Source organism: Molossus molossus, unplaced genomic scaffold (assembly GCF_014108415.1).
Source record: "Molossus molossus isolate mMolMol1 unplaced genomic scaffold, mMolMol1.p scaffold_m16_p_13, whole genome shotgun sequence".
Taxonomy (NCBI): domain Eukaryota; kingdom Metazoa; phylum Chordata; class Mammalia; order Chiroptera; family Molossidae; genus Molossus; species Molossus molossus.
In genome coordinates this window covers 14,598,740-14,624,999 of record NW_023425348.1, presented here as the reverse complement: position 1 = coordinate 14,624,999, position 26,260 = coordinate 14,598,740, and the positions used below count along the sequence as shown (strand labels likewise).

The 26,260-nt window shown below is 39.3% G+C and overlaps 1 protein-coding gene across 1 annotated transcript in view; it reads left to right on the top strand.

Annotated features, from left to right (window-relative positions):
- Window positions 1-26,260, top strand: part of SLC35F2 (solute carrier family 35 member F2) — a 74,164-nt gene that overhangs the window by 14,661 nt on the left and 33,243 nt on the right. Inside the window, exon 2 of the mRNA XM_036258601.1 lies at window positions 24,513-24,688. Within this exon, the coding sequence (XP_036114494.1) occupies window positions 24,513-24,688 (176 nt within the window). The remainder of the gene's footprint in view (window positions 1-24,512; window positions 24,689-26,260) is intronic.

Here is a 26,260-nt window from a genome sequence, read left to right as displayed (position 1 = left end):
GTAATTCCCTAATATCAAATATCTAGTGCATGTTCAAATTTCCCCAATTATGACATAATTTTCTAAATAGCAGACCTGACAAGCTCAGGGGCCACATGGCAGGCCTGACACACTCAGAGGACTAGAAGTAACCACACAGGATGATCAGATTATAAATTCCTAACTGGGCAGGTCATGGTGGATGGTCACATCCCAAGCCTAAAGCTTCCTTAGTTTTGAAATTTCTCATTGTTATCTTGTCTCCCTCCACTCTCCATAGCATCTCTATTTACTGTAAATGTTAATTGTTAACTATCCTGTACCCACCAATGTAAAAGAAGTATGTATCTCTCTAGTTTACTTTTTGACCACTAAACTTCTCATTGTTATCTTGTTGCTGCATATCATCTCTATTTACTGTAAATGTTAAATGTTAACTCTTCTGTACCCACCAATGTAAAAGAAGTATGTATCTCTCCATTTTACTTTTTACCCAATCTTAGAGATCTCTCTGCTTTGTTTTCTCCCACCTCCTTAATCTACCACCAGTGGATTTCATGTAACTCAGCTTTTCTCCTTTGACTCTAAATGTGTAAAAATCACTAGCTGTCATATTGCCATTCTCAGGGGCATTTTCTCAACTTGTTGAGATCTTGCTTCTGGGCATGTCCTCAGTTATTGGTGCAAATAAACTTTTATAATTTTTTTTTTTTAATCCTCACCTGAGGATATTTTTTATTTATCTTCAGATAGAGTGAGAGGGAGGGAAAGAGAGAGAGAAAGAGAGAGAAACATCAATGTGAGAGAGACACATCAACTGGTTGCCTCCTGCATGACCCCATCCAGAGCTGGGGACCAAACTGCAACTAAGGTACGTGCCCTTGACCAGAATCGAATCTGCACCTCTTTGGTCCCTGGGCCAATGCTCTAACCACTGAGCCAAACCAGCCAGGGCTCTTATTAAAAGTTTTCTCTATAGGTTTGGACTTTCTTTCATTGATAAAATCAAGATGCACGTAAGGCCTATACATTTCCAGGTTGTTATATACGTCTCTTTCTTCTGTAGGCTTCTCCTTATTTTTGCAGTTTATTTTTGAAGAAATAGTTCCTTTGTCATGTAGATTCTTCCACATTCTGAATTTTGCTGATTGTATCTTTGTTGTGGGTTTACAGTATTTCCTTCTCAGAATAATGTTTTTAAATGCATAAAGTAAAACACATAGGATTATAATGGAAACTAATTACATCAATTTAGGCATTAAACTATTAAAAACACATTGTTTATGTTAATACTACATGTGCCTCTTTTCTAAAAAAACACAAACCCCACATTAAATAACAAGATCTCACAATGGGTCTTTATCATGATTTTGGAGTAGTAATGAATGTAAATGATATTTTGAAATTTCAGCAACAGTTGTTATATGATAGGAAAATGTCTGTGAATTCTTTGGCAGCAAACTCATAAGTACTGCTACTACTACTGCAGTTCGTTGCCTACGTTTGTAATTGAAGGGAATATTATATTTTAGTTAAATGTTACTGAAAATCAAGATCTACTTTTTCCCCCATCCAAGTTCATAGATTCCTCAGAATATTTTCATGGACCTGGTCCATGGTTACCTGTTAAAAATCCTGTGGTCCCGTGTTTTTTTGTTTTTTTTTTTTTTGACGGGGGTGAGGGGGCAGGAATATTTTATAGATATTGTCTACTATTATCACAAGGTACATAATGTTTGCTTGTCTCTCTTTTTGTAATATGAAGAGCTATTGAGATTTACTGCCTAGATTCATTATTTTATTAGGGGTTATAAAATGCTATTTTATTTTTATTATTCACATACTTCTACAAAGACAAGTACCCTATCATTAACTCATTACCCTGAGGTATAATTTGAATGGAAAGGGCAGGATAAATGTTTGCTTTTTTCCCCTTTATTTGTTATTTTCAAAATAATCTGTTGGTTCCTTAACATCCTCCAAAGATGACCAATGAGTTATATTTAAAAAAAAAAAAATTAAGTGCTGCAGTTAACTCATGGATTTAAACATATTGGAGGTATTTCAATCCAGTTTTTCTTATTGATGCTCAGAATGTCTTTTTGTCACGACTCTACTGCTCTTTGATAGCTTTCGCCACTTGGTGTGACAAGGTGTTCTAGGCTTATTTTGTACTTTTCTTGCCCCAGGTCTGAAATCACTCTCTAAAGAGGCCTTGTTCTTTTTTGTAGGAAGTATTATTTAGTTGCCATACTCTAGGCACAGGAACGCAGGAGTGTTCATGACTGTTGGTGGGTCATTGTTTCAGGGCTTTACAGTGAGCAGTGATAGGAAATATATACTTAAAAATGTAGAAAATGTGTTATGAGTTCACTCTTTCAGTAAAATTCAGAGCTATAGGTTTGTTTGTTTTTAATCCTCACCCGAGGACATTTTTTTTTTTGTTCAGATAGAGTGGGAGGGAGAGAGAGGAACAGAGAGAGAAACATCCACGTGAAAGGGACACATCGAGTGGCTGCCACCCGCACCACCAACCAGGTCTGGGGACAAACTGCAACTGAGGTATGCGCCCTTAGTGGGAACCGAACCCGGGTCTCTTGGGACCACAGGCTGATGCTCTAACCACTGAGCCAAACCGGCCAGGGCTAGGTTTTTGTTTTTTTAACTTAACCTCCTTAATCTTAAACCTTTATTTTTTCCTGTACAAAAAATTAATACATCAATATAATTTCTTGCTTTATTCCATAGTGTACACACACAGTCTTAAAATAATGTCAACACCACCTTCAAACAAGTAAAAAAATTTTTTAAGTTTACTGATTTGAGAGAGAGAGGAAAGGATTGAGAGAGCGAGCGAGTGAGAGAGAGAGAAACATTGATTTGTTGTTCCACTTATCATTCATTAATTGACTCTTGTATATGCCTTGACTGGGGGTCAAACCCAAAACTTTGGCGTATCAGGATGATGCTATCTGTAGCAAACTGAGCTATCCGGCTGGGGCATCGCCTCCAAACAATTTAAGATATTTTACAGTTCTTACTATTTTTATGGTACATTCTAGTAGAAATGTACCCACAAATTAGTGTTTTAAAGTCACTTAAAATAATTCCTATTTCATTTTACCACCAAAACTTTAAATATTCTTAAGTTTATTTTATAATTTCTTTTTTATTTTACATGTGGCTTTTTGTTGTTGTTGTTGTTGTTAATCCTCACCCAAGGGAGGAAGGGAGGGAGACAGAGAGAGACAGAGAGAAACATTGATGTGAAAGAGACACATGGATTGGTTGCCTCCTGAATGCTTCATGACTGAATCAAACCTGCAGCCCTTTGGTGTGTGAGCCAACGCTGTAACCACTGAACCACATTGGCCAGGGCACATGTGGCTTTAAAAAATTTTTTTTGGTTTGTTTTATAATTATGTAAAATATTTACATGCCTCCAAAGACAAATCTATAAAACATGGTGTTTTTAGACATATGTACCTTTTACTTTGCTCTCTTTCCTGACCTATAGGTAACTTTAAAAACAGTTTTTATCTTTATCTTTCCATTTAAAAATATTAACAAAGAAAAATAAATATTAGCAGCTCATGCCATTTCCTCTACATTTAATTTTTTTCTTTGCTTCTTTTTTAGGTATGTCCTGGCAGTCACTTTATAGCAGTGTGTGGGAATATTTGCCTTGGTTTTTATTTATAGCTGCACAGAACTCTTTTGTGTTTATTCAGCTATTATTGTTAAACATTCCTTTTTTTCTGTAGTCTTACTATTCCAAATAGTGCAGCAATGAATAGCTTGTATACCTTTTGTGTTTTTGCCAAATTATCTATGGAATAGATTCCTAGAAGTAAAATTTAGAAATTGCGCTCCCCACTTTAAGGATCGTATCATTTTGTATTTTGCCAGCAATGGCCAGAAGTATTCCTAAGCTTTTTGAAGTGTCAAAGACAGCCCATGAATTTTTGTCACTGGTTCTATGGGTGCCTAGAGCTGAGAGACTTTTGGAAACACAGCTCTAGAGCTTTGCTACTCAAAGTGTGGTCTGTACACCAGCAGCTTGGGTATCACCTGAGACCATGTTTGAAATGCAGATTCTCAGGCTTCCCGCCAAACCTACTGAATTGGATTATGCAATTTAACACGATCTTCAGGTGATTCATATCACACTAAGATTTGAGAAGCACCGGTCTAGAGCTGGGTTCTTCAATACTATAGCCACCAGCCATGGTAGGTGGCTGTTTAAATGAAAATGAATTACAGTGAAAGAAGTGAAAAATTTAGTTCCTCATTCACACTACTAGCCACATGTCAAGTGCTCAATAGCCACTTCTCAACCGTTTCTGTCACTGCAATAACTTCTGTTGTATAATGTTGATCCATGGCTACACTGTCCAATGTGGTAGTAGCCTGTAGCCACAAATGGCTATTTTACTTGAAATAAAAATTGATAACATCAAAAATTCACATTTTTATTTACATTAGCCCTATTTCAAGTGTTCAATTGCTACATAACTAGAAGCTACTGTATTGGATGGTGCATATATAGAACATTACCATCATCACAGAAAGTTCTTTTGGATAGCTCTGGGTATGCTGTTTCCAAAAGGCTGGGTGAACCAGAGGAAAGAAGGAAAGAAAATTCATTGAGTGCCTAAGGTGATAGATACTTGTACACTGGTTACATCAATTAACCCTTAAACCAATTAAGAAAACAAACAAACAGTTTTTGGGAGGCTAACTAATGTATTTGCCTTCATAACACTAATAAGATGGAGTTACTCTGATTCAGTCTAATGTACTTTCCACTGTGTTCAGAAGAAATACTCCTTTCCCAAAGGCTACATCTGGGGTGCAATCTCTATCAACTTTTTACAAAACAAAACAAAAAAAAACAGATCCAGAGTCATGGAAGTAGGAAACAGACTGACAAACCTCAGTGGCAATGTGTGTGTGTGTGTGTGTGTGTGTGTGTGTGTGTGTGTGAAGAGAGAAACCAAAGAACTATATGCATATATGCATAACCAGTGGACACAGACAAGTGTGGTAAAGTCAGGGGGATGGGATCAGAGAGGAGGTTGACAATGGGGGGGGGGGCGGATGGAGGGATATTTGTGATACTTTCAACATTAAAAATAAATTTAAAATAAAATAAAATCAATAAAAACATTTAAAAAATGCAAACCACTCTTTTCACTTGCCTGCACCTGTTTCTCATCTCTCAGATTTCAAGCTAAAATTTAGACCCTTGTTTTATCTAACTCCCGAGCTCATATTTGTTCTGCTATAAAAGCCCTGAGTTCACTTCTCAGGGTCTCCTATCTATGAGGGTCCCTACCTTGTATTTTAACATTATGGCATCCCAATAATTAATTGAAGCATTTATTCATTAATTTAATAAACATTCACTGATCATCTACCATGAATAAGATGTAACTCAGTGGGGAAAAAACCCCATAAATTTTCTTTCCTTTTAAGGTAATATTTACAGATTACTGCATTTTCTGTTCTTTGAAATTTGGCTTTCTTGGTCACTTTGAGTTTTGAAAATGTCCCATTACATCAGAATGTATGTTCTTCAAAACTGCTAGCTGGCTACTTATGCTAATTAGAATTAGAGAATACACTAATGGCTAAATTTTTGAACCATAGTAATGTAGATATGGAAAGAGTATGAAGGCTGCTACTCACTATGTGACGAAATACTACTTGTATGTTTCCGAACTTTCTGGTTTGCTTTTAATATGATTTAAAATGCTACAGTAATAGACACTAAGAAGGTATACTATGTACTAAATATGAGGAATTGCTTTAAATGAGTATTTCTTTTTAGATTTTTAATAGGATTTTTATAGAAGTGCTGGAAGTTATTATTATTCAGTTAAATATACCCAGCATTTACAGATGGCAGATGTAATGAATTTTAAAAATCTCTCCAAAGAAGCTAAGCTCCATAGAAGTCTGTTAGCTCTACTACTGAATCCTGCTTTTAGCTTACAATGTGCAATCTAGCAGCACAGATTTATTGAGACATAACATGAAGAAAAATGTGTGATTTGCATTTAAACAATGTATTTCATCAGTCATTTGGAACTCTGAACAATTCAGCGATTTGCTATCCTTATTACATATTAGACTCACCTAGGGGGATTTTAAAAATAGACTGATATTTGGACCCCACCTCCTGAGAACCTGATTCCATTGGTTTGGGCTAGTCTTGATGTTACTGTTTTTTTCTTTTAAAGCCCTCAATGATTATTTAATGTATTCCCAGGTGGAGGACTACTGGTCTAACTTGATGTTGCAAATGAAGAAGAGCTAAAGAAATGAGTCAATCCCATCACTGTGTCTCCTATACATTTTATGTAAAACTAGTGTTTGAATTAGGCAGAAACCCATATTATAGCCTTTCCTTTATTCCTGAATCTTTCTGGAAATTGTTCACGTTTCTGGTCCGTGATCAGGGGTCTACAAGGTTTTCTGTAAGAAAGGAGAGGGGAAATAAAATGCCTAAAAATATTTTCTTTTTTCAGTTCTTAAATTTGTACACTATATCCAAATAGTAAAGTAGTCATAAGTGACCTTACTCAGTTTATCGTCTACCTGTTTTCCTGCCTCTGTCCCAGATGATCCATAGTGCTTGTTTGCTGTGCTTTGTGCTGGCCTGGCTCCCCCAGCGTGAAGCCACCTTGGGAAACATGTCTTGGAGTTGGACCATATCCTGCCATTGAAGTTTGAGTTGGTGGAGGTTCCGTTTGAAACACTGCAACAGGACATATCCCATGGTTAGATGCAAATTGTTCCTGGCAGCTTCCTTTAGAGAGGAGCAGGTTTTGTTATGCTATAAAGAGTCCTTTGGTTCAGTTTACAATTCATATGAATAGGACCTTGCAGTGAAATGCTTAAATGTGAAGCCATAAGTAACAAAATTTGTTTTGACGCCTTTGGTATCTCTCTCTACTCCTCTGTTTTTCTCTTCTTTCTCCTTTTGTTCAGTTTCCACCCCCTCAACCCCTTCTGCCTGCCTCCCTCCCTCCCACTCTCCCTCTTCCATTATAGATGAGGTGATTAGGATTTGGAGCCAAGAGAAGTGCATTCCTGTAACTTTAAATCTCTACACTCAATTTGTGCCTCTCCTTTTATTTTTTTAGAAGATGGTTATACTTTATAGTTGGAGGACGGCTTGCTCAATTGTGCTGTTTTAGAATGCAAATATGAGCTTACTGGAGGGGTTTTCTCAATTTGTGAGCAGGGCTGAGTGCTTCCACACTTCTTATTCTCACTTATTTCAGATTTATAATTGCTTCCAAGTCCATTATGGGATGTGAAAAAATGTTCTAAATTTGATTAGGTTATCGGCCACTTGATTAGCTTTTCGGCATCCTGCATGCACTTTGGACAGCCAACTCTGCCCCTGATGCTCAGGGAAAGCTGTGTTAATAATGGAGGGAGAGAAATCAGGCTAGACTCCTTTCCTGAGGAAGGGTGCTAGGACCCTTTGAAGAAGGGGTTTACGAATATAAGCTCTGTTATAAAATCATAATGGAGAAGTGAAGGAGGGTAACAAGGGGTATTTGGGGAAAGGAGAGTGAGGAGAAAGAGATAGAGAAGGTAAGGTAAGAGATCAACTCTAAGGAATGACCTTACTTATTATCCCAAGACCATGTGCTATAGTGGAGAGAGCAGATATTTAATGGTCAGAAAATTTGGGCATCAACTATGCTCCTGTATGGTCTTAGGCAAAACACTTCCCTCTTCTGAGTCACAGTTTCTTCACCTAAACAAGTGGGCATTAGCACCCAAGTTCTGCAGTTCCAAGGCTTTCTTCCAGGAGAGGAGATGTTTCCATAGATCTCATTCTTGAAGCAGATGTGAACTCCCTCATCTTGTCTTTTAATAACTTAGGGCACTGACTTCTGCCTTTTGTTAACTGTGGGACTGTGGGTGAATCTGGAGCCACTCTGTCTCCTGCTCCCATCTGTAACAGGGGTGGAGTGAGACTGCATTTCTCAGGGTTGCTGTGGGGACTATGTTGAGAATATGTGCTCCCATAATACCAACTGAACCATGAAATGCAGGAAAACTGGAACTATGTCCTTGGCCAGGTATCCTTCATCACAGGTTTCTTGAGGGAAGTATGCAGCTGGGGACAATGACACTGGTCCCCCCAAAATATACTTTTTCACTCTTTGGCTTTGGCTCTTCAGACTTCTCATCTGCAGGACCAAGTGGTGAATTTTTTTTGTGTAGGATAGGGCAGCCTTGAATCCAGAATCAATGCTTTCTCTAGGAAGAAGTGAGCACAGGGGAAGCAGCCTATGGTAGGGAGACATCCCTAGAACACTACTGCCTTCAGGGGAGCAAATTCTTAACCCTTTGCTCACCTGGGAAAAATTTGCTTCCCTGGCCTAATAAAATGCCTGCATCTGGCCAGCTCCTGATTGTATTCCTCCCTGTAGAAAGGTGGAGGTTTTCAGCTCCTTCCTTTTGAGAATAACAGAGTAAACTACATGAAGTAATATAACCTTTGAAGAGCTACCTAGCAAAAGAAGTAAATTTGAAGATGCTTATGCCCTAAGACTAACAATTCCACTGTTTGATATATCTTCAAAGCAAATTATCCCTTTAAACTTTATGCCACAAATAGAAAGTCATATGAGTGGGTACTCTGAGTTCTCTGCTGGCAGCAGTGGATACCTTTGGTAGTCCCCAGTAGGCCATCCTGAGTTCTGAGGAAACTATCTTAGTACATCAGGAACCCATTTGTACCAGTTTGTAAAACCAGAAAAACTCTTAGATATGTATATCAGGAGACATAAGCAAGAATGTTTATAGAGCCCTGGCTGGGTGGCTTGGTTGGAGCATCGTTCTGTGCACCAAAAAGGTTTCGGGTTTGAATCTCAGTCATGGCACATACCGAAGTTGCAGGTTCGATCCTCAGTTGGGGTGCATGCGCTGGGCAACTGATCAATGTTTCTCTCTCATAGATGTTTCTCTTTCTCTCTCTTCCTTTCTATCTGTCTCTAAAAATAAAAATAAAACAACACATAAAAAACATATCCTTGGGTGAGGATTAAAAAAAAAACCAATGTTTATAGAGGCATTGTTTATAAGAGCAAAAAATATTGGAGTATAGTCTAAATACTAACAAGGAGTGGATCAAGTGTGGTGTAACTGTGTCCTGGAAAGGCATGAACTAGAAATAATGTGTCAATATGGGTGATTCTCTCAAACAATGTTAATCACAACAGCCAGTTGCAAGAGTACACATATAGTATGATGCTGCTTACATCACATTTATTTGTTTTTGTGTTTTTATTGATTTTTTTAAAGGAAGACAGAGAGAGGAACATCAATGTGAGAGAGAAACATCTATAGGCTGTGTCCTGCACGCCCCCTACTGGGGATGGACCCCGCAACCTGGGCATGTGCCCAGATCAGGAATTGAACCGGGACCTCTCAGACCACAGGAAAATGCTCAATCCACTGAGCCACACCAGCTGGGTGCTTATATAAAGTTTCTCTTTCTTTTTTTCCTTTTGAAGGATGGTAGGATTTCTCTTTTATTAATTAATTAATTAATTAATTTTATTTTTAATTTTATTTTTGATACAGATGTTTCTCCTTTTTTACCCCATTGACACCTCCTCCCCATCCCCCCACACCATCCCTGGCTTTGTTGTCCATGTCCATTGGTTAGGCATATATGCATATAAGTTATGTGGTTTATCTCTTCCCTCCCCCCAACACCCCCGTCTTCTGAGGGTTGACAGTCTGTACCCTACTTCCATGTTTCTGGGTCTACCCTATTCCTCAGACTGTTATGTTCATTATATTCTATAAATTAGTGAGATTATGTAGTTTTTGTCTTTTTCTGCTTGGCTTGTTTCACTTAAGATAATACTTTCCAGGTCCCTCCATGTCATCTCAAAGAATAAGAGATCTTTCTTTCTTACCGCTGCATAGTACTCCATTGTGTATATGTACCACGGCTTTTTTATCCATTCGTCTACTGATGGACACTTGGGCTATTTCCAGATCTTAGCTATTGTAAATAGTGCTGCTATGAACATGGGGGTACATATATTCTTCCTGATTGGTGTTTCAGGCTTCTTAGGGTATATTTCTAGAAGCGGGATCACTGGGTCAAATGGCAATTCAATTTTTAATATTTTGAGGTAACACTATAGTGTTTTTCATAGTGGCTGCTAAAAATTAAAAATTGAATTGCCATTTGACCCAGTCTGCATTCCCACCAGCAGTGTACTAGAGTCCCCTTTTCTCCACACCCTCGCCAACACTTGGTGTTTGATGATTTGTTTATGGTGGCCATTCTGACAGGTGTGAGGTGATACCTCATTGTTGTTTAAATTTGCATCTATCTGATGATTAGTGATGCTGAGCATTTCTTCATATGTCTCTCAGCCATTTGTATGTCCTGTTTGGAGAGGTGTCTATTCAGCTCCTCTGCTCATTTTTTAATTGGGTTCTTTGTCTTCCTTTTGTTGAGTTGTATGAGTACTCTATATATTTTGGAAATTAACCCCTTATCTGATGTATCATTGGCAATGATGTTCTCCCATACAGTGGGTTGCCTTTCCTTTTTGATGGTTGTTTCTTTTACTGTGCAGAAGCTTTTGAGTTTGATGTAGTCCCATGTGTTCATTTTTTCCTTTGTTTCTGTTGCCTTAGGTGATGTATCAGTGAAAATTCTGCTGCGTATGATGTCCGAAATTTTGTTGCCTACGTTTTCTTCTAGAATTTTTATGGATTCATGGGTCACATTTAAGTCTTTTATCCATTTTGAGTTTATTTTTGTGTATGGTTTAAGTTGATGGTCTAGTTCCATTTTTTTTTGCATGTAGCTGTCCAATTTTCCCAACACCATTTATTAAAGAGGCTGTCTTTACTCCATTGTATGCTCTTGCCACCTTTGTCAAATATTAATTGAGCGTATTGCCTTGGGTCCATTTCTGGGTTCTCTATTCTGTTCCACTGGTCTATGTGTCTGTTCTTGTGCCAGTACAAGGCTGTTTTAATTACAGTTGCTTTGTAGTATAACCTGATATCAGGTATTGTGATCTCACCTACTTTGTTCTTTTTTTTTCAAGATTGTTGTGGCTATTCGAGGTCTTTTTTGCTTCCATATGAACTTTTGAAGTATTTGTTTCAGTTCTGTGAAATATGTCGTTGGTATTTTGATGTGGATTGCATTGAATCTATAGATTGCTTTGGGTTATATGGACATTTTAATGATGTCAATTCTTCCAATCCGTGAACAAGGTATGTGTGTCAACTATTTTATATCTTCCTCTATTTATTTTTTCAATGTTCTGTAGTTTTCTGCACATAGGTCCTTTACTTCTTTGGTTAAGTTTATTTCTAGGTATCCTAATTTTTTTGCTGCAATGGTAAATGGGTTTGATTTTCAGTTTCTCTTTCTGTGACTTCATCATTGGTGTGTAAGAATGCCATCAATTTCTTGACGTTAATTTTGTATCCTGCTACTTTGCCAAATCCATTTAAAAGTCTAGTAGATTTTTGGTGGAGTGTTTAGTGTTTTCTATGTATAATATCATGTCATCTGCAAATAATGACAGTTTCACTTCCTCCTTTCCAATTTGGATCCCTTTTATTTTTTCTTCATGTCTGATTTTGAGGCTAAGATTTCCAGTACTATTTTAAATAAGAGTGGCAAAAGTGGGCATCCTTGTATTGTTCCTGTTCTTAAGGGAAATACTTTTAGTTTATTCCCATTGAGTATGATGTTGGCTGTAGGTCTTTCATATATAGCCTTTATTATGTCGAGGTATGATTCCTCTATTCTCATATTGCTGAGTGTTTTTATCAGAAATGGTTGTTGGATTTTGTCGAATGCTTTTTCAGCATCTATGGATATGATCATGTGGTTTTTATTCTTCATTTTGTTTATGTGGTGTACCACATTTATTGATTTGTGAATATTGTACCAGCCTTGCATCCCTGGGATGAATCCCACTTGGTCATGGTGAATAATTTTTTTGATATATTGCTAGATTCGATTTTCTAGTATTTTGTTCAGGATTTTGGCATCTATGTTTATCAGGGATATTGGCCTGTAGTTTTCTTTCTTTGTAGTGTCTTTTTCTGGTTTTGCAATTCGAATTATGCTGGCCTCATCAAACCAGTTTGTAAGTCTTCCTTCTTCTTGACTTTTTTGAAATAGTTTGAGGAGAATGAGTGTTGGCTCTTTTTTGAATGTTCGGTAAAACTCCCCATGTGAAGCCACGTGGGCCTGGGCTTTTGTTTGCTGGGAGAGTCTTGATTACATCTTCAATTTCGTCAGTTGTTATTGGTCTTTTCAAGTTTTCTATTTCTTACCAGTCCAGTTTTGGGACACTGTGTGTTTCTAGAAATTTGTCCATTTCACTTAGATTGTCAAATTTGTTGCCATATAATTGTTCATAGTAGTTGTTAATGATCTTTTGTATTTCTGTGGTGTCAGTTGTTACTTCTCCTCTTCCATTTCTGATTTTGTGTATTTGGGTTCTCTGTTTCTTTGGCGAATCTAGCTAAGGATCCATCAATCTTGTTTATCTTTTCAAAGAACCAGCTTTTTGTTTCATTGATTTTTTGATATGTTTTTTTGGTCTCCATGTCATTTATTTCTGCTCTGATCTTTACTACTTCCTTCCTTCTACTTGCTATGGGGTTTTCTTTTGGTTTGCTTTCTAGTTCTTTAAGGTGTGATGTTAGAAATTTTTTTTGCTTCTTTTTTTTTTTTTTTTACACCTGGAATCTATATAATTTTAATAACCAATGCTACCCCAATACATTTAATTTAAAAATATCTAAAATTTAAAATAAAATTAGGGGTTAGTATAAACAGTACTTAGAAATGTGAAGATAAATTTCGGAAGAAAAAACTGAATAGGGGAAAGATGGCATGGGAAGGATGAGGCAGGAGATTCCCATTTTTAGTGATAAATCTTATAGTGTTATTTGACTTTTAAAATTATGTGTGTTGCTTTGTGAAAATATAACTTTAAAAATTATATAGACCTCTAATCACAGGATACTCAATTAAAAAATTAGTGCGATGTATTAGGTACATAGTTTTTTTCTCCAGGTTGAGTTGAAATAACATGTCTTCTGGAACTTAAAGAAATATTAACGAATAAGTAACATTGTTTTTACTGTAATTTGACTAATACTCATCAACATTTACAATTTTTATAAAGCAGGTCAAACTTTCTTTTCTGAAAGATAACCTATAGAGAACTGAAGCTTTTGGGCTGTGAGGCAAGTTGGACAGCATTTTGCCAGTGCACGCCTCTCCTCCACCTGACAACTGATTTACAGAGGAACGGGCTAATCATCTATGCTAAACTGAAGCAGCTGTGTAGAGAGCATGGGCACACATATGTAGAAGAAGCTGACTTCTCTGTTGTCAGGCCACGCAAATTTTTTTTTTTTTCAAATCTTTATTGTTGGATGTAAAATGTATTACAGATGTTCCACATTTTTCCCCCATTGATCCCCTCCTCCCCACTCCTGCCCCCCTCCCACCTTTTCACACACTATTGTCTGTGTCCGTTGGTTATGCATATAAGTTCTTTGGTTTATTTCCCCCCCCCCAACCCCTTTCCCTTTGAGGTTTGTCAGTCTAGCAATGAATTTGTGCTTCTTAATCCCTTCACCTTTTTCACCCATTCCCCCAACCCCTCTCCCAACTGGCAATCAACAAAATGTTCTCTGTATCTATGAGAATGTTTCTGTTCTACCTGTTCATTTTGTTTGTAGATTCCATTGTTGATAGATATGTATTCATTGCCATTTTGTTTGTTCATACATTTTATCTTTTTCTTCAAAAAGACCCTTCATGCCCTGGCCGGTTTGGCTCAGCGGTTGGAGCGTCCGCCTGCGGTCCGGAGAGACCCGGGTTCGGTTCCCGCTAAGGGCACATACCTCGGTTGCAGTTTGTCCCCGGCCCTGGTTGGTCGTGCGGGTGGCAGCCACTTGATGTGTCCCTTTCACATCGATGTTTCCCTCTCTCTCTCTCTCCCCCTCCCACTCTGTCTGTACAAAAAATGGAAAAATGTCCTCGGATGAGGATTAAAAAAAATAAAAAAGACCCTTCATCATTTCATATAATAACGGTTTGGTAGTGATGAACTCCTTTAACTTTTTCTTGTCTGGGAAAGTTTTTATATGTCCATCGATTCTAAATGACAGCTTTGCAGGATAGAGTAATTTTGGTTGTAGGTTCTTGGTTTTCCTCACTCTGAATATTTCTTGCCACTCCCTTCTGGCCTGCAAAGTTTCTTTTGAGAAATCAGCTGACAGCCTAATGGGTACTCCCTTGTAAGTAACTAGCTGCCTTTCTCTTGCTGCTTTTAAGATTCTCTCTTTGTCATGAACCTTTTGCATTTTGATGATGATGTGTCTTGGTGTGGGCCTATTGGGGTTCATCTTGTTTGGCACTCTCTGTGCTTCCTGGACTTGTATGTCTGTTTCCTTCACCAAGTTAGGAAAGTTTTCTGCCATTATTGTTTCAAACTGGTTTTCGATTTCTTGTTCTCGCTCTTCTCCTTCTGGCACCCCCAAGATGCGAATGTTGGCATGCTTGAAGTTGTCCCAGAGGCTCCTTACATTATCCTCATTTTTTTGGATTCTCTTTTCTTTTTGCTGTTCTGATTGGGCATTTTTTGCTTTCTTATATTCCAAATCGATTGTTTGCTCCTTGGATTTACGTACTCTATTATTGAAGCTGTGTAAATTATTCTTTATTTCAGTTAATGCCTCCTTCAATTCTAACTGTGTATCCATGATTTCTAACTGGTCCTTTTTTATGCTCTTGAGGCCCTCCCTAAGTTCACTGAGGTTCTCACTAAGTTCATTGAGCATCCTTATAAGCAGTATTTTGAACTCAGTATCTGTTAGGTTGCTTATCTCCCTTTTGCTTAGTTCTTTTATTGGGGTTTTGTTGTGTTCTTTCATTTGGGACCTGTTTCTTTGTCTCCTCATTTTGGCTGCCTCCCTGTGTTTGTTTCAGTGTATTACTTAGCAAGAGCTTTGGGGCTAGCTGAGACCAGATGCTGCTCGTTTGAAAGAATTTAGGAAAAACCTGAAGCAGGATCCAAGACCTGCCAATCCTATGGTTAAGCAAGAGGCAACAGCTTGGGTGGGCTTGAAAGTTGGGTGGGGCGGGGCGGAGCCTCAGGGAGTCAACAGGGCGGGGCTACCAGTGTGAGCCAGGTTGCTGGAGTCCCCGGGAAGGGCTCACCAAAGGAACAAAGGCCTCTTACAGCACGTTTGTCCCCAAGAAAGCCCCCTCTCCAGCCCTCGCTCCAGTGCCAAACAGCTCAGTTCTTCCCTGTATATCTCTGGCGCCCCTCAAGCTGCCTCCCCTCCAAGCTTAGAGGGAGAGAGTCCGATAAGTCTGTGTGCGGGCCCTTTAATGAGCTGCCTGGGACTCCAGCCGCTTCAGCCTCCCTGAGCCTCAGTTCCCGCTGGTTTTTCCAGCCAGAAGTGATGGGGATTCTCTTCCTGGCACTGGAACCCTGAGCGGGGCACCTGGTGTGGGACGGGGACCCCTCAGTCCTCAGGAAGGACCTTCCCGGCCGTGGGAGCCTCCTGACTTTTATCCTCCACACTTGGGTGTGGGACCAGCCCCTCGTGCCTCTGCCCCTCCTACCAGTCTGGATGTGGCTGCTGCTTTAATTTAGTAGTTGTAGGACTTTCATTCAGCTTGATTTCAGGCGGTTTTGAATGATGGTTGTTCTGTAGTTTAGTTGTAACTTTGATGTGGTTGTGGGAGGACGCGATACCGCGTTTACCTACGCTGCCATCTTGACTGGAAGTCTCTTTTCTTGCTTCTTGAGGTAGGCCTATAGTGCTATGAACTTCCCTCTCAGAACTCCTTTTGCTGCATGCCATAGGTTTTGTGTTGTATGTTCATTTTCATTGGTTTCCAGGAGGTTTTTAATTTCTTCCTCGATCTCCATGGTAACCCATTCATTTTTTAATAACATGCTATTTAGTCTCTATGTGTTCAAATGTCTTTGCATATTTTTTGTTGCAACTGATTTCTAGTTTCATGCCATCGTGAGCTGAGAAGATGCTTGTTATGAACTTGTAGAGATTTAGTTTGTGTCCTATAATGTGGTCTATCTTTGAGAATGTCCCATGTGCACTTGAGAGGAATGTGAATTCTGCAGTTTTGGGGTGTAATTCTCTGTAGATATGTATTAAATCCATTTAATCTAGTGCTTCATTTAGAGTCTCTGTTTCCTTGTTAATTTTTTGTATAGAGGATCTATCCAGCGGTGTCAATGGGGTGTTGAAGTCCCCTGCTATGATTGTATTGCTGTTGATTTCCTTTGAAATCTTCCAGAAGATTTTTAATATATTTTGTTGCTCCTATATTGGGTGCATATATGTTTATCAAGGTTATATGTTCCTGTTGGATAGATGCTTGCAATATTATGTAGTGCCCTTCTTTGTCTCTAGTTATGGCCTTCATTTTGAAGTCTATTTTATCAGATGTGAGTATTGCTACCCCAGCTTTTTTTCCTTTCCATTTGCTTGGATGATTTTTTTTTTTTTATGAATTTTTATTTATTTTTTTGTTACAGATATTTTACCTTTTTACCCCATTGGCACCCCCCACCCCACCCCCTCTCCACCCTGTCCCTGGCTTAGTTGTCCATGTCCATTGGTCATGCACACATGCATATAAGTTCTGTGGTTTATCTCTTCCCACCCCTCCACCCCCCACCCCCCATCCCCTCTTCTGAGGGATGTCAGTCTGTGCCCTACTTCCATGTGTCTGGGTCTACTGTATTCCTCAGACTGCTATGTTCATTATATTCCGTATATAAGTGAGATCATGTGGTATTTGTCTTTTTCTGCTTGGCTTCTTTCACTTAGGATAATACTTTCCAGGTCCCTCCATGTCGTCTCAAAGGATAAGAGATCTTTCTTTCTTACAGCTGCACAGCATCCCATTGTGTATATGTACCACAGCTTTTTTATCCATTCGTCTACTGGTGGACACTTGGGCTGTTTCCAGATCTTAGCTATTGTAAATAGTGCTGCTCTGAACATGGGGGTACATATATTCTTCCTGATTGGTGTTTCAGGCTTCTTAGGGTATATTCCCAGCAGTGGGATCACTGGGTCAAATGGCAGTTCAATTTTTAATTTTTTGAGGTAGCACCATATTGTTTTCCATAGCGGCTGCACCAGTCTGCTTTCCCACCAGCAGTGTATTAGAGTTGCTTGGATGATTTTTTTCCATCCCTTCACTTTTAACCTGTGTGAGTTTTTTGTTTGAGGTGGGTCTCTTGTAAATAGCATATATGTGAGTCATATTTTTTTCATACAGTCAGCTACTCTGTGTCTTTTTATCAGAGCATTCAGTCCATTTACATTTAAGGTGATTATTGATATGTAGTTATTTATTGCCATTTTTGTTTAGTTTGGTTATATTTTTCTTCCTATTTCTTCTACTAATTACAGCAGTCCTTTTAACTTTTCTTGCTGTGCTGGTTTGGTGTTAATACATTTTCTTAGCTTTTTTTTTTTGTCTGGGAAGCTATTTATTTGACCTTACATTTTGAATGACAGCCTTGCTGGGTAGACTAGTCTTGGATTCAGATCCTTGTTTTTCATGACCTAGATTACCTCATGCCATTCCCTTCTGGCCTGTAGTGTTTCTTATGAGAAGTCATCTGAGAGCCTTATCGGGTTTCCTTTGTAGGTAACCTGTTGCTTATCTTTTGCTGCTTTTAGGATTCTCTCTTTGTCTTTAATTTTTGGCATTTTGATTACTATGTGTCTTGTTGTGGGCCTGTTCGGGTTCTTCTTACTTGGGGCTCTCTGTGCTTCTTGAACTTGAATACCTTGTTACTTCACTAAATTAGGGATGTTTTCTGTCACTATTTCTTGAAATATATTCTCTAGCCCTTGCTCATTTTCTTCCTCTTTTGGGACTCCTATGATGCAAATATCATTACGTTTCCATTTGTCCCACAGTTCTCTTAAGCTGTCTTCATGTTTTTTAAATTGTTTTTTCCTTTTCGTTTTCTGATTGGTTGATTATTTCTACCCTGTCTTCTAATTCACTGATCTGGTCCTCAGCTTCTCTATTCTGCTCTTTAGATCTTCCAATGTGTTCTTTATTTCTAATATGTCATTCTTGATTTCTTCTTGGTGGTTTTTAATTTCCAGTTGGTTGATATTTAACATTTGTATGTCCTTACTCATGCTGTTAAGCTTTTTCAGATCATGGCTCTGAATTCTAACTCTGTTAACTTACCTAACTGCTCCACATTTATCTCATCTTCGGTAGAGGTCTCTTGTTTTTTCATTTGGCTTTTGTTTCTGTGTTTCACCATTTTGGCTATCACAGTGGGCTTTAGAGCCTGCCAAATTTTCTCTGTGGGTGTTGGTGTTCTGCTATTTGTGGCTTCCTCTCCTGGGTTTGGATGAGCGAGAAAGGACCCACATTAAACACCACTGTCAAGTGTTACTTTCCTGGTTAGAGTTGTTAGCCCAGGAAAGGTTCAGTTATCCTCTAGCGTTTTGCCTGGAGGCTATCAGTAGAAGTTACTTGAAGAGTTTTGGGTTGTCAGTTGAATGAAAAACTTCCTCAGGTGCTCAGAGTAATGGGAATTTCCAAGGATGGGGCAGATGCTGGTTGCTTGTTAGCCTCAATTTGCATTTCAATGGCCCACCTTGGTGGGGATCAATCTCTGAGGGAGGGGCCACTGCCTCTCTCCAGAGCCCTGGGAAGTAGCAAGATGGCCTGAGTCCTGCATGGCTGCAACTCATCAAAAGCTCTAAGCCCCCTCCAAATCCTGAGTGTCCCCTCACAGTTCCAGTCTAGTCCAACCTCCCTCTGCCAGAGCCCAAGGTGAGTGGCTGTGGCTATTTTAGCATCTGTCCCGGCTTTGTGCTGTGGAGCTGCTTGGGAGTTTAACCCGAGGGCACTGCTCACAGCTAAGGCCGCTGCTGTCTGTTGGCTCCCAGCCCCCCTCTCGCTCCTTCGCAATGCTATCAGGATCGAGTCAGTGTCCCTGGTTATATGATCCTCACAAGCTGCTTTTCTGTTGCTTTTTCCCGTCGATTTGTCTGTGTTTTAGTTGTAATTCCAGGTTGGTCCTGGGAGACGGTCTGTGTAGCTCCTATTCACGCCACTGCCATTTTGGAATGTTCCAAAAGTTACAAAACAAGGAAAACAATGCTGTTTATAGCTTAGGGATACTAACATAAATATTAAAATATATGGAAATACATGAATGATAAATGCCAAGTTCTGCACAAAGTAGTTACCTCAGGAGGACTAAGAGTTTGAGGGAATCGCAAGGGGGATATGTTAATGTTGCCAATATTTTGTTTCTTAAGCTACCTAGAGATATATGGATGCGTGGTGATTATGCATTATACTTGATTATATTTTAAAGGTCCTATAAGAAATGTAAAAATGTTAAAATTAAAGCTGTGAGAGAGTAGTCTAATATGAAGCTGTAGAGCTAATAGGGGTCAGAAATAGCCATTTTAAAGATGGGCTTTCATCTAAGGCAGCGGTTCTCAACCTGTGTGTGGGTCACGACCCCTTTAGCGGTAAAATGACCCTTTTACAGGGGTCCCCTAAGACCATTGGAAAACACATATTTCCAATAGTCTTAGGAACCGAGACCCTGCTCCTTTATCCATCTCCAGGTGGGTCCGCCCACATGCAGATACGCCCATATACAACAGGAGGGACTGTATTAAAGGGTCGTGGCATTAGGAAGGTCGAGAACCACTGAAAGGGCAGAAGGGAAGTACTGAAAGGTATGCGTCAGGGGAGTGATCCAATTAGCACATTAGGCCAACATTCAGCACACTGGCTCTTGCTGCAGTATAGATACTGAATCTGTGGAGAGGGCGAGTGGGGCTGGTGAGCAGTGGGGTTTGCTGCAGTCCCACCTCTAGAGCATTTCCTCCTTGAAACACCAATTTCTCTTGCTTCCAGAATGTTCTTTCTTCCCTCTTCTCTCTCTGCCTATCTAGCCAAGCTCTTTCATCTCCATCTACAATTCCTCTTCCCTGTCCACTCCCTTAAATATTGCTGTTTCCCAGAGTGTTGGATTTTTTTAACCCTTTTTTCTTTTCAATTTTTAGGTACATGTTATAGTGATCTCATTTATATCCCAACTTCAGCTACCACCTTTATGCTCATGATCCCCAAACTTATTTCTTCAACTCAGTCCTTTTTCTCAGCTCCAAACAGCTTACTGGACATTTCTTCTTGACTATCTGGAGTTAGTCTTCCTTCCAAATGTGCTATGTGCCATAATGTATGTGTTACCACATACCTAGAAATGCTCAATTCCTACCTTGCTGATAATCATTTTACTCTCTTCCATTCAGAATATTTTGACCATTTCACTACCCTTCTTGATCTGACTCTTGTTGACTCTTCCATCTTCATCTGCTGCAGTTTTTCTCTCCTACTCTAAGCTGCATCTATGCCAACCCACTTGAAATCCCTGAATGTACCACATGTTTTAGCTCTGTGCCTTGGTATATGCTATTCCTTTTGCTTGGAATGCCTTTCCTTACTGTGCCTAGTGAGCTCTGGAAGGATTTATTTATTTATTTATTTATTTATTTATTTATTTATTTATTTATTTTAGCAGCCTATGTTTGCTCTTGTCTGGCTGTGCCCTAATTGCTAGTTTACATGCGTACTTATTTCCAGGAGTCTCAGAGACTGAGGCACGGAGAGAGCCTATTGAGTTTTGTATCTTCATAACCTACATGTGTATTTAAAGTTGTCTCACCCAGCAAACTTCTCCTTTCTTTTTCTGCCCTTGTGCAAGGCTTGTTTGAGATTAGTTGCATATTACTGAAATGAATATTCCAGAGAAAAGAATACATTGTAAATGTTCAGAATGGATATTCTATGTCTTCTGCTATTTTGGTTTTTTTTTTTTTTTTTTTTTTTTTTTACTTTATGAAGATCAACTCTGGAAGGAAGTATTTATATAGAAAAATTTTATTTTATTTTATTTTATTTATCCTCACCCAAGGACATTTTTTTTTTTTTTTTTTTTTGCATTTATCTTCAGCTAGAGTGAGAGGGAGAGAGAGGAAGAGAGAGAGAGAAGCATCAATACAACAGAGACACATTGAGTAGTTGCCACCCACATGACCCCAGCTGGGTCCAGGGACAAGCTGCAACCGAGGTACGTGCTGTTAGGGGGAACCAAACCCGGGACTCTCTGGTCCACAGGCTAACGCTCTAACCACTGAGAAAAACTTCCCAGGGCTATAGAGAACATTTTAAATAAAAGTTGCAATGTTCTCAGACCTGGTCTCTAAACCTTCCAGGAAGGTCAGTCCTCATATCTCTTAATTTGTTTTGTCAGTCTTCAAAGGTTTACTCTTATTGCCTCTGTTCATCTCCCAAACACCTATAAGTTTGATGCTTTAATGAGATAATATTATTCTCTAAACTCTTACCCCATACTTTTTCTTCTTTTGATCATTTAAAAAAGAGCTATTTATGTCTGGTGCTCATGTTCTCCTCACTCAGCCCCCTGGAATCTGACTTCAGGCTTCACCACTATCAAAAGCTTTCCTTCAAAGATCTCTAGCAAATTCCAGTTTGCCAGTCCAACTGTGCGTCTTGTTTTTTTTTTTTTCCCTCACCTGAGGATACTTTTCTTCCATTTATCTTCAGATAGAATGGGAAGAAGGGGGAGAGAGAGAGAGAGAGAGAGAGAGAGAGAGAGAGAGAGAGAGAGAGAAACATTGACGTGAGAGGAACACATCGATTGGCTACCTCTCGCACAACCCTGACAGGACTGGGGATGAACTGCAACCGAGGTATGTGCCCTTGACTGGAATCGAACCTGAGACTCATTGGTCCTCAGGCCAACACTCTAAACCAGCCAGGGCCAACTATGTGCCTTTAGCTATATTGCTACTTCTTCTCTCTGCAGTTTTGGACACTACAGTATTGATTTTTTCCTTAATAAAATGTTTTTCCCTTCTTAGCCTCTGTGTCATGGCCCTCTCATAATTTGTCTTTCTCTGACTGTGGCACTTCATTGGAAAAGTAGGGAAGAGTCTTATATTGGGGTTACCATATATTTGGGCATATATGGTAATTTCTTTATCCATTTATATTTATTCGACAAATATTTACTGAATGACAACAGAGTGCCAGGCACTGGATATGTGGTGGAAAGCAAAACAGATATCGTATAACTTTCTGAAGTCGAGAGTTTCAACCTTGTATTTGTTATCTATTTGCTGTGTAAACAAATTACCTCAAACTTAGTGGTTTAAAACAACACACATTTATTATCTCTAGTTTATATGGATCAGGCATCTGGGCATGGCTTAGCTCTGCCCTCTGCTTCAGGATCTCATACAAGGCTGCTATCAGAGTGTCGGCCAGGGCAGGGTCTCATCTGAAGCCTCAACTGGGGAAGGATCTACTTCCAAGCTCATTTTGGTTTGGCAGGATTCATTTCCTTATGGATTGTTGCACCGAGGACTTCAATTTCTTGCTGGTTGTTGGCCAGAGGCCACCCTTAGTTCCTTGCCACGTGAACATCTCTATATGGTGGCTTGTTTCATCAGAGCCAGCAAGGAAGAGAATCAATAAAGAAAGTTGCCTAGCAAGATGGAAGTTATAATCTTATATAATATATTCATGGAAATGACATCCCATTACTTTACTGTATTCTAATGGTTAGAAACAAGTCACAGATTCTACCCACCCTCAAGAGGAGGAGATTACCTGGGGCAACAATACCAAGAAGCAGAAATTCATTGGGGGCCATTTAGAAGCTGCCTGACCTAAGCCTCCTATTGTTCTTCCCCTCAGTGTTTCAGCTACCTCAATTTCTACTGCTGTCAAATATAACTCACTCCTTTCCCATTGCTCCAAACCTGCTTCCCATCTGTATCCTCTGTCCTGGTCAGTAGCCTCCTATCCATCTAGTCTTCTAGTCTAGAAACCCAGATATCATTTCAACACCTCCTCCTGAGAGTTAATGGTGGACTAGGCTCATATCATTCTCTACTTTCCATTCATGCTGACATGGCTCTCATTCAGATGTCACTTTGGGTTGGGTCATTATATTAGCTTTCTAACGGGCATCTCTGCCTAGTTTCCCTTCTTATTAATTCTTCTTTTCTAACCACTGGAATTACTTTCTTAAATCCCTCTGATCAGAAACCTGTATGGCTCCCAGCTATCTATGGTGTAAATGACTAGTTTCTCAGTGTGCCATTCAAACCTCTTTACAACCTGGCCTCAACTTACTTTCCAAGCATCTTACCTACTGCTTTCTGCTATTGCCCTAATGCCCCAGGCACACTAGGCCACTTGATGCTTCCCAAGCCCATTCCTGCCTTTCTGCATCTGCATTTGTTCCTGGTTACTTCTTCCTGGGTTCCCTTTTCTTCTACTTCTTCTTCTGGAAATCCTTGATATACTTCCAAACCTGTCTGAAATATCACCTCTTTCAGGAACCTTTCCCAGGTCCCCACTGCCAGCTAATTGCTCACTCAGAACTCATCGGAAGCAACTATGTGCTCTCGGAGTGGTCTGCCTGCACCACTGCTACAAGACTGCTGTTTCATAGGGTTGTTCAGGTGCCTCTGTCTCTCTTAAAATGCCAAAAGGCAGGGTCTGTATTTTATTCTTCTGTGGATCCAGCCTCTAGTGTAGTGATTCACAATCTTGGCTGCATGTTGGAATCACCTGGGGAGCTCTGAATATCACTGAGGCCTGGGATCCACCCCAAAAGGTAATGACCTGATTAGTCTCAGGTGCAGCCTGAGCATCATCCCATGGACTGAGAGGTCCCAGTTCAATTCCTCATCTGGGCACAAGCCTGGGTTTCAGGCTCAATCCCCAGTAGGGGGCATGCAGGAGGCAGCCGATTTATGTTTCTTTGTCACATTGATGTTCTATCTCTCTCTCCCTTCCTCTCTCTCTAAAGAATCAATAAAAACATATTTGAAAAAAAAAAAAATCAAAGCACTGTGATTCTAACATGCAGGTAACATTGAAAACCACTACTTCTAGTTGAAATCAAGACTGGGAGAATAAAAGGATGAGAATATGTTAAACATTTAATGAATAGGAAGACTTTAAAACTAGAATTAAAACTGAGGTTTTAGAAATTACACACACACATAAAACACACACGCGTGCACACACAGACTTCAAACAGTGTATGACTTAGCTAAGTAATCAAAATGGTTTCTAAATGGATGGTCAATAAAATGGGGGAATATGTATTTTTGTGGTAATGAAAGGAAATCAGAAATATAAAAGAATAAAAATATGGTCTCTCAAAATCCAATACTTTAATTTTTGTGCATCTGAAGTAAGCAATAAAATAAGATAATGACCTACCTGGAATAATTAGCATTTCTCTTTTCATTGAGCACTGAACTGTGTGTTGTGTGTGTTATGTGTTTGTATCAAAGGTATAATTTAATTGCTAATTATTCAGATTTTCTTCTTTATTTTCTAGGAATATTTTGAAAACAATTGCCCTGGGTCAGATGTTGTCCTTGTGTATATGTGGAACAGCCATCACCAGCCAGTATTTGGCAGAAAAATACAAAGTGAACACCCCCATGCTTCAGAGCTTTGTCAACTATTGCTTGCTGTTTCTAATTTATACAGTGATGCTGGCATTTCGATCAGGTATGCCAAGTGTGGGAATTAACCTTTTTAACAAATTATCTTTATTAAAAATATGTGGCTTTTGTCCTGGCTGGTTTGGCTTAGCGGTTTGAGCTTCGGCCTGTGGTCCAGAGAGACCCGGGTTTGTTTCCCGCTAAGGGCACGTACCTTGGTTGCAGTTTGTCCCTGGCCCTGGTTGGGTCGTGCAGGTGGCAACCACTCGATGTGTCTCTTTCACTTCGATGTTTCTCTCTCTCTCCCTCCCACTCTGTCTGATCAAAATATGGGAAAGTGTCCTCGGGTGAGGATAAAAATAATAATATGTGGCTTTTACACATTTAAAAAATAAAACATGAAGCAACACTTAGAACAGGAAAAACTATTGCTGTTTTTATAAAAGTCATTAGAAAAATATAACACCTCTGAATTCTGTGAAAGTAGTGATTAGAGATTTATGCATAATCTCTGACATTGTTGATTAAAATAAGTAGCACCAACTTGAACAGTAGAAATTGTCCAAAAAAAAAAAAAAAAGTGTAAATGCTATTACAAGTTAGCTTTTATTTTTTCCCCTGTGGTTGATAAGATTAAGAGACAATATTAAAACCACTTAAAGTCAAGAACCTCACTCTCTAAATTCTGTGTTTGCAGCTAAGTGGAGAATGCTAAATGGAGCACTGACTGTATGTAGAACAAGTCTATGTGACAAGAGAAACAAAGACAAGGAATTAACATCTTTATCACTGGCTGGTTAAGTTGTTTAAGAATCATTACAGAATTACCATTTCTCACTTGCTACACAAAAATGGGAAAAACTAGGCCCTGGCTGGTTTGGCTTAGTGGTTGGAGCATCAGCCTGTGGACCTGATAGTCCTGGGTTTGGTTCCCTCTAAGGGCACGTACTTTGGTTGCAGTTTGTCCCGGCCCTGGTTGGGGTTGTGTGGGTTGCAATCACTCGATGTGTCTCTCATGTTGATTTTTATTCTCTCTGTCTCTTCCCCCCTCTCTCCCTCCCACTCTATCTGAAGATAAATGCAGGAAGAAAAAAAAAAAAAGGGAAAAACTAGGCTCTCACAAACATTTTTGTGCCAGGCATCATTTTAATTGCTTAACTCATTTAGGTTTGGTATTAACTCACTGAAGCCTCCCAGCAAGTCAAGCGAATATTACGATTATCGCCACTTTATGGATGAACAAACCGAGGCATGTAGTACTTATATAACTTGCTCTAAGTCATATAGGTAGTAACTGGTGGAGCCAGGATTTCAACCTAGGCATCCAGTCCCCCAGAGCCCATGCTCTCCCCACCGTTCTGTATTTGGGGCTCCTAGTCATGATAACGACCATTCTTCCCACAAGAAAAGGGCATGTTATTATAAAATAAATTACATGAGATTGAATTTAGGAATATGAGGACAGTGGGTAACTCAAATCAATTGAGAGGGTACAATACTTCCATTTTTATCATATTTAAGGCACATAATAAAAGCACCAGTGTGGTGTTTGCTAATCTTAATTTTTTAGACTTAACTTTATTGTTGAATGTATTACAGATGTCCCTCTTTTTTCCCCCTTAACCCCCTCCTTCCTAAT